Below are 13054 nucleotides of genomic sequence, written 5' to 3'. Positions count from 1 at the left end.
CGAAGACTAATTGTAGAACGCGCTCACCTTCCATCGGCACATCGACAGGAGACCCACGGTACTCAAACCGAAGCACGCGACTAGTCTGCACACCGTGATATCTGCAGATGTGCTTATGGGGCATCACACGAAGTTTCTCGCACATCTCAATCTCGCGTGCAGTCGCCTTCGCCACGAAGTCTGGGTAACGGGTGTTGCGAATGCGCCGGTGGCCCGCTTGCAGAATGGCATGATGTTTCTTATAATGCTCCTTCGTTTCGCAGCCTCGGACTTCCAAAATGCGCGTGTATTCAGGTTTGTACTGCGGGTAGAAATTGGCTGGGTTGACTCGCTCAGGGGGCAAAGTGCTCCCACGGTCTATCCAGGTTGAAGGGTCGGCACGGTCAATGTCCCGGTCGGATAGGATGCCTTTCTTGATTGCATGGTATAGTTTTCCGTCTTTGTGTGCTAGCACCCAGGTTTCGGACAAAGAATCCTGGGATACAACGCGATAGTCTACGATCTGCATTGACGGCTTCGGTAGGTCGTCTTTGCTGACGCCTGTGAATCCGGCAATGTACTTGAACATAATGATCTGGCCAGGGTGTTTGATCCGGATAGTTCATCGAGGGATCTTTGGTTGAATGCGAGCACCAATAGATATCTTCCAGCAAAGTCGATGGGCTCTTGTATTGTTGGAGAATAGAGTCGAAGTACGAGGTACAGCTCAGTCTTTCACTGTAAAGATATAGTCTAACCATGTGAGCAAGAGGAAGCATACTGGATACTGTAACAGAGCGACTGCAATGTGCAACAGCGTCAACTCCTCACAGAGTGAATCAGTGCATCATAGTGCCAACTGGAACATACCATCGTGGTCTCAAAGCCTTCACAGCGCATCCCTTCACTACATAGACAAACAGGTCAGACGCCTTTCCCTCCACAGCTTCCACTCAACATCTTCCATTCCAAGGATATTTCTGGTTTCCCCACGATGGCGCCTCAGGCCGCTGCCCGCAGCAACGACCTAATCCTCCAAAAATCACGCATCTCCGGCCCAACCAAACGGGCCCTTTTCCGCTCAAAAAAGTACCCAGGCTTATGGTACGCCGAAACCCAAATCTCAGATGACGACAACAGCAAGCCCGATCCCAACCCATATACCTGGGACATCCCCCCACGCAAAATCAACCTCTCAAACGCGCGACCCACCTACAAAAAAGGCGCCATGACCTCCGCCAAGTACGCAACAAAAGGCCATCTCTACGCCAAACAAATGGACTACCTGCGCTACTACCGAGAACTCTTCGGGCAACCCTACTGGATCAAAGACATCATGACGCGGGAGATAGCAAACTGCGAAGTGCTACGCAAGAACCCGCATCCGAATATCTGCCGGTACGCAGGCGTGAACTACGGTATGGACCAAGGTATCACAGCGCTGCTATTCCGGCGCTACGATACCACGTTGTGGGATCTAATAGTCGAGTCTCGGGTCTTCGATGCAGAAAAGTGTATACAGGGTATACGAAAAGGGATTCAGCATATCCATTCACTGGGGTACGTGCACTGCGACATCAAGCCGCCGAACATCTTCGTTGACACGCGGACGCAGAGTTTCGTAGTCGGCGATTTCGACTCCATGCAGAAGCAAGGCGCGGGGCTGAAGTATAAATGCGGCACGGATGGGTGGGCGCTGGATAAGGCGGGGAAGAGTGGGTACATGGTGAATGTAGAGCAGGATTGGTTTGGGTTTGACATGGTGAGTGCGTGGGTGAGGGAGAAAGGGAACGGGAAGCCAGTGCCGGGCAAGGAGTATGCTAAGACGGATGATATTCTGGCGAGGGCGAAGAGGGCGTATGAGGTTAAGCGGCAGGCGGAGAAACTGAGGAAGCAGACGGAGGATTTGAAGAAGAAGGCGGAGAAAGTGAGGAGGCAGGAGGAGGTTAAGAGGTCGGTCAAGGAGAAGGCGGATGCTGTAAGGAAAGTGCAGGCTGCGAGGAAGGTTCTCGTGACGGAGAAGGCGAAGATTATACCGAAGGCGGAGGCTTTGGAGAAGATTGAGGCGGCGAAGAAAGCGGTCGGGGTGAAACCTACTTATGCCAATGTAGTAGCGAAACGCGATCCCGAGCCAACAAAGAAGCCGCAAGTGCCGAAGAAACTCAGGGTACAGCCGCCGTCGTAAATGTCAACCTCACCGATCCACGTTGTTCATGAACAAAAAACCTGAACACCATAGAGCATAGGTTGACGTCAGATCACCTTCTTTGCATACTTTCATCTTGATGTAGGCTGCAGACCTGTTCCGATTTGTCCTCGTATGAGGTGGATCGACCAGCAGAGCAAGATGTGGTGATTCGCAAAAGAACGGGTATCAATTAACCTATGCGTACGCCATGAGATGCTTAGTCCTTTTCTCCATCATGCAAACTATACGTACAACCCTTCCCCCCTTTCTCTTCCTTGCGCATTCAGTGAGAATCTTCAGTCTGCTCCCCAATAAAAACCCAACTTAATCACTATCACTCCCGTAATCCACCAACGGCCCCGCAACAGGCGCAGGTCGCTTATTCGACGGGTTAGCCTTGAAGCCCTTGAGCGCCGCTAGTGTAGAGCCCGATAGAATGCCATTAGCCTGCTGCTGCGCAGCTGAGCTTTCATCTTGCTGGTACTGTTGTGCGGCGGCGCCGTCATCTTGATATGCCGACTCTCCACCCTCAATCATCATGCGCTCGCCCATGCCACCGGATTCAAGTTGCTTGGCTGCTTCCCAATCGCTCTTCTCCTTCGCATACCACACGTCATCTGGCGCTTCGTAGCCCTGTAGTCCAAAGCTACCTTCCACCTTTCTGCGCTTCTTGCTGTCGGGGTCTCTGCCTTCGAGTTCGGCGACGTAGGCTGCGGGGAGGGCTTTTCGGATTGCCTCGGCGGCTTGTTCTTCGATGCGGCGGGCTTCGCGCTTTGCGGCTTGTGGGTTGGGGTCAACGGTTGCCCAGCGGACGTTTAGGATTTCGTTGTTGTCGAACGATTGGTGGGCCATGGCTTCTTTGGCGAATTGCGAGTTGGCTTCGTTGGTGTAGGTGACGAAGGCTACGCCACGCGCTGTAAGGACACGCGTTCGCTCGATTTCACCCCATTCTTGCATGTGTCGCGATACGATCTCCTCGATGTCGTCTGTGGGGTGTATGCGCCCGATGTATAGCGTTCGGTTTTGTCTCTGGAAGGTTCCCACACCGCCCATGTCGTCTCGGTAGTCGGCATGCTTGTCGCGCCCAAAGCAATCGACGTTGCTCGGGAAGAGGTCGGTGACGGTCGGCAGGCGATGGAGGTACTCGCAGTCCACACCCTTGGGGCAGATGCCACGCGCGAAGAAGAGGCAGAAGTAGGATCCGGGTGTCTTGTCGGCTTTGGTGTATCCGCTGTCCTTGGCGATGTTGCAGCGTCCCTGCGCAGCAGTCTTGGAGAGGTACTTGTCTTCCCTGTCACCGCCAGACCACTTGTTGTACCAGACGTTGTAGATGTTTCCCGTCTGCGCGACTTCTTGGGGCTTTATCGTAGCAGGATCGACCTGTGGACGCGCCGGTCTCCGCTTGCGACGGATGATCTTCTTAACTTTTTTGCCCTCGGCATTGGTCGTGATGATTGTCTGTTCGGTCGTCGGTACGAGCTCAGTCGATGTAGCGGTTTCGAGAGATGTGTCGGTCGCAAGCAACGTTTGCGTGGGTTGTTGTACTTCGGTCATGGCTGTGGTGTTGGTGATGTGGTGAGAGCATGATGTCGCGACGGAACTTTCGACATGCGACAGGCGCTAGCGCAGCTGGCGATCTCGCACGTGACCAAGGAGTTCCTCTGCCTCAGGTTCCCATTGGGTGACCGCGATATCGGACTTCAACATACGGAAATATATTCTAAGCTTCAACAATAGCCAGATAATTAATCTTGGTTCGTTCGCAAGCAAGTGACCCATTGTCTGGTCATTTCATACACATCCCTCCTATCATTCGACACCCTCACTTACTCGTAGTACTACTCATCTTAATCCCCCCATCAATCTCCAAAACCGCCCCATTAACATACCTCGCGCCCTCTCCAAACAAAAACGCCACAACATCCGCCACCTCCTCCGGCTCACCCAGCCTCTCCAGCGCATTCCCATTCCTCATCCTCTCCACTGCCTCCCCACCCTTCACAATCCCCGCATTCGACGGGGTATCAATATAACCTGGCGCAACGCAATTCACCCTAATGCCCCTCGGCCCAAACTCCAGCGCATGCGACTTCGTCATGCCAATAAGCCCAAACTTCGTTGTGCAGTACACAGACTGAAGCGCTGAGCCGCGAATCCCAGATATACTGCTTACATTAACGATAGCAGAGCCGCGTTCCAAATAAGGAAGGCACGCTTTTGTAACGAGGAACACGCCTTTGAGATTTGTGTTTACGAGTTTATCCCAGTATTCCTCGTCGGTGTCTTCGAGTTTCAGGCTCGTGGGGTTGACGCCGGCGCAGTTGAAGACGTAGTCGAGGCGGCCTAGCCCTTTTATTGTGCTGTCGATGAATTCTTGGACTTGGGATGAGGAGCCTACGTCTACTTTGCGGAGATGGGTGGGGGTTTTACATTCGGAGGCTACGGCGCTGAGAGCGGGGAAGTTGAGGTCGCAGAGGGCGAGGGAGGCGCCCATGGAGGAGAGTTTGAGCGCTGTGGCGCGGCTGGGGGAGGGTTAGCATGATGGTTTTACTGGGGTGAATGGGGTAGGTCGATAGGGTGTGAGACGGAGACGTACCCAATACCGCTTGCTGCTCCTGTGATCAGGACGACCTTGTCTTGGAATTCTTTCGTCATGTTAGGTAGGATAGGTGTAAAAGGTTAGTTGGGATGTCAAGGCGGCCGGAGAGTAGGTAGTAGACCGCAGCTGCGTATGTAAACAAGTCTAGCATGCATGATGATGAGTTCGGTCGTGATGTTTGTTTGGTTAAAGGGTGGGGTAACATCTGGAAGTGGGATGTCATAGGCATGACTCGCGTACCTACGGGTTCTTGCATTATCGGAGACTCCACCTCATGCACGACTTCCAGGCTTCCCCGGGTTCCGTGCTCGAATCTGAAGGTTCTTTTCGCGAGTAAATTCTGCTCCATACGCCGAGAAGACCTTCATACTGGGCTTGACTAGCAGTGCAACCCCCCCGACAATAGTGTAGCAATTCAAATTCGGAACATACTACAATAGAAAACTAGAACGCTCAGTCCCTTATAAATGCACGAGAATCAGCCCACGCAGCCCTTGGCATAACCTCGTAGAAAGCAGACAAGAGGCGAGGCAGCTACAGCAAAAGCCTCTACTATCTCCGCTAACCCTCCCCAGCCACCATCCCCTAAAATGCTCAATCCCGTCTATAAATGCCAATCAACCTCGTATATTCATTTCTCATCCAATCATTCCACGTTTCAGTCCAGATCATCGAATCCAAAACACTGTGCAATGCAATCCTGAGCCCCGAAGTTCACAGAGAACAATACAGTGCAATCCAAATGCGAGTATAGACGTACCCTAGGCACGCCGGGACGCTATAGTACTCATTTTGACTGTTGCTGGTTCGTCGCGGATCCCTCGGTTACATTGGCGCGCGACTTTGGCTCGTTCTTCGGAGATCCTTCGGTTCTATTGGAGCGCGATCTTGACCTTTCGCCACCTCGATCCAGGTTCTCTCTTTCGTTATTCGAATGCCCGTCCTTATCTCGTCGTTCGGCGGCTTGTGGATGAAGGCCACCCTTCTCTTGCTGGCTGGCGCCCTCATCTTCCTGATTCCCACTCTTCTTTCTTTGATTCGTGCTCTTGTCTTCCTGCCCAGTATCTGAGCTACCATTCGGCCGGTTATCATGTTTTGAACCACCACCGCCGTTGAGAACCAACCCACGAACTTTCTTGACCAGATCGTCAACCTTGAATGGCTTGGAGATGACGTCGTCCATACCGGCTGCGCGCATGCTGTTAGTCTGCGCTTCCCGTACGTTTGCAGAGACACCGAGAATGTGGCTATACCCAGCCTTGCCCTCATCCTGTAGTTGTCTGATCTCTTGCGTCGCAGCATTGCCATCTTTTATTGGCATTTCCTGGTCCATGAGTATGCAGTCGAAGTAATTGCGATCATTGGGGCCGTTGTCCGCCAATTGTCCGCGCTCGGCGACTGCGTCGATGGCTTCCTGTCCGTTGTTCGCAGTAAACACTTGGAAACCACGGGATTGGAGCTGCCGCCGCAGCACTTTCTGGTTGATGAGGTTGTCTTCCACGAGGAGAAGGGTATGTGTGTCTTCGTTGCGCTGGTCGCTCTGGGATCTCGTAATCTCTTTAGCATCGTCCTCCTGGCGTGACGTCTCACCTCTCCTTAGGTCGGGTAGTTTCCTTTCCATATGTGGCTTTTGTGTTCTGATATCTTCGGTGGCCTTCTCCGTCTCTTTGTAGCGCGAATCCTCGTTCGAGTCCGGATGCGACTCTGGATGATTCTCTACTGGTGGATGCTTGAGTGAAGGATCGACATCCTCAGTATCCACACCACCATGACTTGCGAGCGTCTTCGCTTCAGGACGCTCATTCTTCCGTTCTTTGATGCTTGAGAGATTCGAGTTTGCACGACTGATGGGTGGACGAGACGGCCGCGATCCGGACTCTCCTGGCCGAGAGGAAGAGTTTGAGGTTTCCGAGTTGCTTCGAGATTGTGTCGGCCGCCCCTCACCATTCTCGCCGACCGCGCGACGCACTTTGAAGAAGAACCCGAATGTTGAACCTTCTCCTTCTTTCGAACTCACGCCAATGTCTCCACCGTGCAGTGTGCACACTTGGCACAGGTTAGCTAATGGCGTATGAAGCAGGGGCATTAACTCACATTTGCGTGATATGAACAGACCAAGGCCTGAGCCGCCATATCTCTCCTGTGTCTTGGGTGTCGCTTGTCTGTCATATGGTGAGCTTGGTACTCTTGATGTGTTTGAGAGACAATGTACCTGAATCGTTCGAACAGTTTGGCCTGGCCGTCTTTGCTAATGCCTATACCAGTATCTTTGACGGCTACCATCAAGTACATGGCAGCCCCGGCGCCCCATTCCGATGTCATCGTGGAATCAAGATGGAAAGCCTCTTTCTCTTCACTGAAATAGATGACGTTTGGGGGGTAAGACGTAGGTCGCTTGGTGGATGCACCCATAGATACAGTGATGTTTCTGTCCCCATTCTTCTTGGAAGTAAACTTGATGGCGTTGGTTATCAGGTTGACCAGTACTAAAGACGTCAGCGTGGCTTGGTAAAATAGCACAAGTGATTTACCTTGCTTCATGCGGTTCAGATCGGCGACAACATGATCCACTTTCTGTTCCTCATATGAGACGTCCATGGCATAGTGGAACTTGATATTCTTGGCTTTGAACTCAGAATGGAAAACTCGGAGTGCTTGGGAGAACTCCCATTTAGGTCTTGTTGCTATGACTCTTTAGTGGAATGGCCAAACGTTATGGTTGTGGGGAAACTCACGTCGGGGTACTAAGGACAACATCATAGAGTCGAGCTTGGAAAAAGATAGAATGTCGTCTACAAGAGTGTTCTGATGTGAGACGCAAAGCAGTATAGTGTCGGCAGCGTCCAAGATATCGGCCACCTGGTCGTGAATGTCTTCGTGTTGCGCCCCGATTTCTTTGGTAATCTCTCTCACTTCTTCAGCTAAATGCAGGACGGCAGAAAGAGGATTTCGAATCTCATGGGAAACCATGTCAATAAACCTCTCCTGTTGCTCCTTGCGCTCTTTGGCATCATTGGCAGCTTTCTCTTGGGTTAATTGGGCATGTTTGATATCGGTGATGTCGATAACGGCGCTAATAAAACCGGCATCAGCCTCCTCACTCAGAGGCTTGAGCAAGAAAAGTCTCCACTGCTCTCCCTTGGACTTCATTTCCTCAGGTTCAGCGACATCGCATCTAAACTCTATCTGCAGCTCTGTGCGGCTTTCGAATGCCTTGCGATATGCAGCCATGACGTCTTCGTAGTCGTCGGGGTGAATGCTCTCCGGCCACGATCGAAACTCGTTATTGCCTTTGTTCGTGGTCAGCTTGAAGAAGCCGTCGTTCACGAAGATGGCTTCGGCGTCCTTGTCGAGGATGGCCAGGCCATTGGGCAGCAGCTCGGCGAAGCGCTGGAACATGTTGGTCTGCATGGAATCTGCCTGCTCGGTTTTACTGTTGTGCTTGCCCTTCTGTTGAGACTCATTGTCCTTGACTCGTCTCCCTGGATTTTGGCGCGAAAATTCATCGATACCCTCGATGGGCATGTAGCGGTCTACAGGCCGGTTCTCGAGCAGCTGGGCCAAGACGCCCTGTCGTGTGCCGCTCTCGTCTAAGATAGTACTGAGGAGAAGCTGTGTTTCATGGTCTTCGGCGAAGTCCTTGAGGAAATACCTGGCGGCTGGAAGGGTCAGTTGGCTAGATGCGGGAAACATGGTCGTAGCTGATGCTTACCCACCTTGACCGTTCGCCCTCTCAGCACCGTCCGTAGCGTGCCGAGCGCCTCATGGCCGTAGCTTTCGCGCGCGAGGGTGGCCTGGCCATCAAGACCACCCCGTGCCTTCTCCCAGGCGAGGTTGTGTATAACTATCAGGTCCTGGCCCCAGAAGATGGCGCTGCAGTGGGGCATGGGTAGCACGCACGTGTGGACGAGACATGTTAATGCAACAGGCCACGACTCGCGCGAGCCGATGGTGGTTTTAGTCCTGGGCGGCAGTCAGTACGGGCCCAGCAGGAGCGCATGCATCTTGGTCGTCTTCTCACCAGTCCTTGCGCCACAGGTTTTCCGCATTCAGATCAAACACTGGCAGGCCCGTCGCAGACAACTTGTCAAGGTTCTCCATGGCGCAGATGCAGGCGAACGCGCTCGGCGTGTCTCAAAGCGAAAGCAGGTGGTAGGAAGAAGCGTGCTGAGAGAAGGAAGATCCGCGTGACGTCATACCACACCCCACGAGCGCGTGCCTGTCAAGAGGCGACCTGAGACCCGGGACGGCGAAATTCTCACGGGCATCCAGGGCTGGGGGCGAGGAACAGGACATATGAGTACGAGAGTCTACGCGGTCTAGGCCGGCAGATCATACTGGTTTTTGATCTCTGCAGCGCTGGCTGCACACGCCGGGTGATTAGCTGGTCATCATCGCCGATTGGGTCATCTAGCCTAGCTCGACTCGGATTTCAAGGCACGTCACTTGCCCCGTAATAGATTTTTGACATCCAGACGCCAGTTTAGTGTTGCGAACTATGCCCTACGACATCTCGACGCCACGCCTACGTCTTTGGGCAGCTGAACGCGGCATCATGTGCCCGACAAGGCACAACCGCGACGATGAACAGCACGACTCCGTGCTGGGCAATCAAGTAATGAACGAGTGTTATAGATAAACTCAAAAGACAAAAATCCCCGATCACGATCCTGTAGTGAGCCCCATAGTACCGCAGAGTACCCCCGAGTACCTCCGTCGCGATGCCGCCAAGTCATAGAGACGTAGCAATACCCCTCACCGCATCTGCACTCCATCAGAATTGCGCAATGCCATCCCTCTCGCAGCCTGACAAGAACTGGTTCCAGTCCATCACCAGTCGACGACCTGCCCAAGTGCTCGTGCTGAACTTGCCGTTTCCATCTGCATGGCCTGCATCACTCGTACTGTTGTCGGCCTGGCCATCGAGACCATACTCGTGCTCTTCACTCTGCGCCATTCCTGCATCGTCGTTATCAACCTCGTCCTCCATCTCAGGGATGACTTCCTCGACTTGTCGGAATAGCCGCTTTGCAGCTGCCGCCTCGCCTACATTCGCACCTCCACATCCAAACCCACAGATGCGCCGGCCGCAAGGACGCCAGAATCTGTACTCAGCGACCTGGGGTTCAGAAAGCGGGCAGACGCCGAGCAGACCTGAATCGACGCTGCGATTAGATGTGTAGAAGAGCATGGTACCGGAGGGATCAATGGGCGACGTTGCCTCCGACTCCACGCCGTTGGCAATAGCAAAAGAAGGCGATGCCGGCTGACGGTAGGAAGCTGACGAGAAAGAGCGAACAGACGAAGGAGGAGACGCTGGGTATGCGTTGTGATTGCGAGTGCTGGGATGGACTTCGAGTTCAAGCCTTAGACCCTGCATGGACTTTGGCGATGGGTCTTGGTAACCTTGCTTTCCGGCGAACTTCTTCAGCATGGTCGTACGCGGAGATACACATCGTGATGGACTGGCCGGAGGACTCGCGAGACCGGTAATGACTTGCGAGGATGCTGATGGAGTGCGACATCCATTACGCATCTGCTGAGGACCCAAGAGAACATTGTCGATGAGACCCATCTGTGACGCCTGCTGATCATGTCCATGAGGCTCGCAACGAAGGGAAGGCCAGCACGTGGCTGAGCCGTCGATGCTCATTGGGCTCACTGTACGCACTGCAGGGCTCATAGCGCGAGGTGTTGCAGCTCTGTTTCCAGCGTCAGATGCAGGCGAAGGGTAGGCTTCCTTTGCCGGCAGGGTAGGGGACAATGGCGTTGGGAATCCAGGATACTTTCTTCCAACATCCGTCAGAAGTGACAGTTGTGGCTTCATTGCCCTAGGCTGAGGCAGAGCAGCGCTCATTGTACCCATGTTGTAAACAGGACTATTGTCACCGTACCGGGGTGGGCTCACAAAGCCATTCGCCGAACCATCGAGCGAGCCCAGCCATGAAGGAAGTCGATCATGCTCGTCTGCTGGCATGTGCTGAAAACAGCTGTTTGTGAAGAAGCTTGTGGGACTTGTGGGACTATTGGTATTGTTGGAGCTCGAAGACCCTTCGCCCGTGATACGACGTAGAGCCAGAGCTGTGAGTGGGTTCATCGGCTCCGCTCGGGCGAACCGAGCATCGTCGCAAGACCACAGTCCGCCGTACTGTTGCCACGGAAAGTTTCGTAGGAAATAGTCTTCTGGATAAACATCGTATCCGAGGGTGCGTGCACGGAAGAAGACGTACACGAAGCGGCACTCGGGGAATTGACGAAGTACCTAGAAGAGCAACGTTCAGTAGATGTCATAGAAACGGACTGTGCTATTATATGCAAGGGTCAGGCTTGAGGATGGATGCTCATACATCCCAAGCGGGAAACAAAGGCGGTGATGCGGTGAGCCTGAGCCAAGTCAGCATGCGACAAACGCTTATCGACTAATGAACATACATCAGAATCTCGTAAGCAGCGTATTTCTTAAGCTTCCCAGCTCCGCGACGATATGCGTACAGAACCTCAGGTCGAGCTGTCCTGATGTTCTTCCGACCAAGCAGCTTATGCATCGCAGGACTCGTGAGATACATGGGATCGAAGACGACCAGATTGCAGGAGCCGTCAAAGCGGCGCTCAAAACCGACAATGCTGATTGAGTGTCCTGGTTGCTGAAGGTAGATAGGCGGTAGAAGAGTCTTGGAGACATTGGATCCGTCGCTGGCAGCCGCTCGCGCAAAATATCGTTCCATGGCAGCGAGGAGAAGCTCGTGGGCCGCAATGGCGCGATCTTTATTGTCGCTGAACTGCTCGACAGCGCAGTTGATTTCTGAGTTGAGGAAAAAGGCTTGAGCCTGCTACATATTAGCAGAGAACAGTTGAAGGTGAGTATGATGTTACCTCTGGTGTGCCGATGTACTTTCTGGTATCACGTATACCACCAGTCTGGACACGGCCGATTGAGTTGATGCCTTTATCCCAAGCATCTTCAATGTGATCTTGCATCTTCAGAATAGTCGGCAGCCGTCCTGGGAATTCTTCGTAGCCTTGAGCCTTGGCGCCTTGGATGTAGGACAGCAGCATTTGTATGTTCCGGTAACCGCAAAAGCCGCCTTCGCTTGGAGTTTTACCGACGTGGAGTGTCGATGGATGACAGTAATATGCTTCCTTCACGGTCCGATCAAGAGCAGATAGTTGCGCGAGGATGGGAATGATGCCTGGCGTCTCGTTCTGCACCTGATCATGCTTGATGAGGCGGCCATCTCGGCCGATGCGGTTGACGGCAGTGATCTTGGGGCCGGCATCCAGCTGATCGTGCAGCCACCTAGGCATTCGATTCTCCCAAGCGTAGGGTCCCAGTTCGGTTTTCTGCGGAGATTAGCTAGGCCCGGTCAAAAGGACGATCAACTTACACCCAGCCGAGCACTTTTGATCGGTGGCTTGACGGACTTGTCGGGTTTCGCAAAAGGATTGAAGCCTAGAATACTCCTTCCGATGATACTCTTCTCGCTCTCATCGGTGTCGCGCCGATGCCGATGTGGGTGCTTCTTCGATTTGCGGCCGTGAGCATCAGTCCTCTTCAAAGCATCTGACAAGTCTGTGCTGAAACTTCGCTCGGATGTTGTGGTCCTTGCCTGACTCGCATGGGAACGACGAGATGAGGTCGAGCCTTGCATAGTAGCGGATGAATGATGAGAATGATACTTTCCTGTAGTCTCGTCAAATGATAAAGTTTCTGCGTTGTGGTATTCGAGATGGTCGTTGAAGTCGGAGAGAGCAACGACTTCGCCGCAGTTGGGGTCAGGGCACACTGTAGTGCTTTCCTCGTCTTCCGAGTCGTCGGAGGAAGTCGTGTCCTCAGTGTCGTGGCGGAGCGAGGAAGGCCTGAGGGGCAACGAAGGGGGTAACGGTTCTGGGTCGTCTTCTATCACGAAAGGAGAGTTCTCGGTATGCACTTGCTCAAAGTGTAGTTGGAGAATGTAGTCATCTTTCTGAAGCACGGTGAAGTCACACATGGGACACTCCAGAAGCTCCATCTTGCTCGTCATCGCTGTGCAGGTGATATCCTGCGTGTGAAGGCGTCCAGCACTTTCCTGCCCCAGGGATGTATGGTGAGTGACAATTTGGGGTGACTCGTTGTTCACGTGTATGAAAACCGTTACCTCGTGCGTATACGGCTGACTATGTTGTGGCAGTCGCTGTGGGCTTCCGTGGCTTAGCATGACGAACGCGGTTCAGACGCAGACGAAACAGCAACCCACGAGTTTGGTAGACTGCACACATACTGGAGACTCGCTTATGAGGTAAAGGCGTTG

At 53.2% G+C, this 13054-nt stretch overlaps 5 protein-coding genes across 5 annotated transcripts; 1 reads left to right on the top strand and 4 right to left on the bottom strand.

Moving 5' to 3' along the window:
• Window positions 1–973: 973 nt before the first annotated feature.
• On the top strand, window positions 974–2164 carry J4E84_003549 (uncharacterized protein; the record flags this gene model as incomplete). The annotated part of the gene is made up of 1 exon (XM_049386161.1): window positions 974–2164. The coding sequence occupies one exon, from the start codon at window positions 974–976 to the stop codon at window positions 2162–2164; it is 1191 nt and encodes a 396-aa protein (XP_049246010.1).
• A 327-nt stretch (window positions 2165–2491) lies between these two features.
• CWC2 (Pre-mRNA-splicing factor) lies at window positions 2492–3721 on the bottom strand (the record flags this gene model as incomplete). Its single annotated transcript, XM_049386160.1, has 1 exon — window positions 2492–3721. The coding sequence occupies one exon, from the start codon at window positions 3719–3721 to the stop codon at window positions 2492–2494; it is 1230 nt and encodes a 409-aa protein (XP_049246009.1).
• Window positions 3722–3989: 268 nt separating this feature from the next.
• Window positions 3990–4822, bottom strand: J4E84_003547 (uncharacterized protein; the record flags this gene model as incomplete). Its single annotated transcript, XM_049386159.1, has 2 exons — window positions 3990–4689; window positions 4764–4822. 2 exons carry the CDS (start codon window positions 4820–4822, stop codon window positions 3990–3992), a joined length of 759 nt encoding a protein of 252 aa, XP_049246008.1.
• Window positions 4823–5553: 731 nt separating this feature from the next.
• On the bottom strand, window positions 5554–8867 carry J4E84_003546 (uncharacterized protein; the record flags this gene model as incomplete). The annotated part of the gene is made up of 7 exons (XM_049386158.1): window positions 5554–6812; window positions 6861–6928; window positions 6979–7252; window positions 7298–7450; window positions 7502–8425; window positions 8479–8729; window positions 8788–8867. 7 exons carry the CDS (start codon window positions 8865–8867, stop codon window positions 5554–5556), a joined length of 3009 nt encoding a protein of 1002 aa, XP_049246007.1.
• A 673-nt stretch (window positions 8868–9540) lies between these two features.
• Window positions 9541–12787, bottom strand: J4E84_003545 (uncharacterized protein; the record flags this gene model as incomplete). Its single annotated transcript, XM_049386157.1, has 5 exons — window positions 9541–11028; window positions 11114–11150; window positions 11199–11593; window positions 11640–12107; window positions 12152–12787. The coding sequence occupies 5 exons, from the start codon at window positions 12785–12787 to the stop codon at window positions 9541–9543; spliced, it is 3024 nt and encodes a 1007-aa protein (XP_049246006.1).
• Window positions 12788–13054: the final 267 nt, after the last annotated feature.

Source organism: Alternaria hordeiaustralica (assembly GCF_023758085.1).
Source record: "Alternaria hordeiaustralica strain BMP 2776 chromosome Unknown scaffold_5, whole genome shotgun sequence".
Classification (NCBI taxonomy): Eukaryota; Fungi; Ascomycota; class Dothideomycetes; order Pleosporales; family Pleosporaceae; genus Alternaria; species Alternaria hordeiaustralica.
Note: the sequence above shows the minus strand (reverse complement) of the source record. Positions and strands in the feature narration are given on the sequence as shown.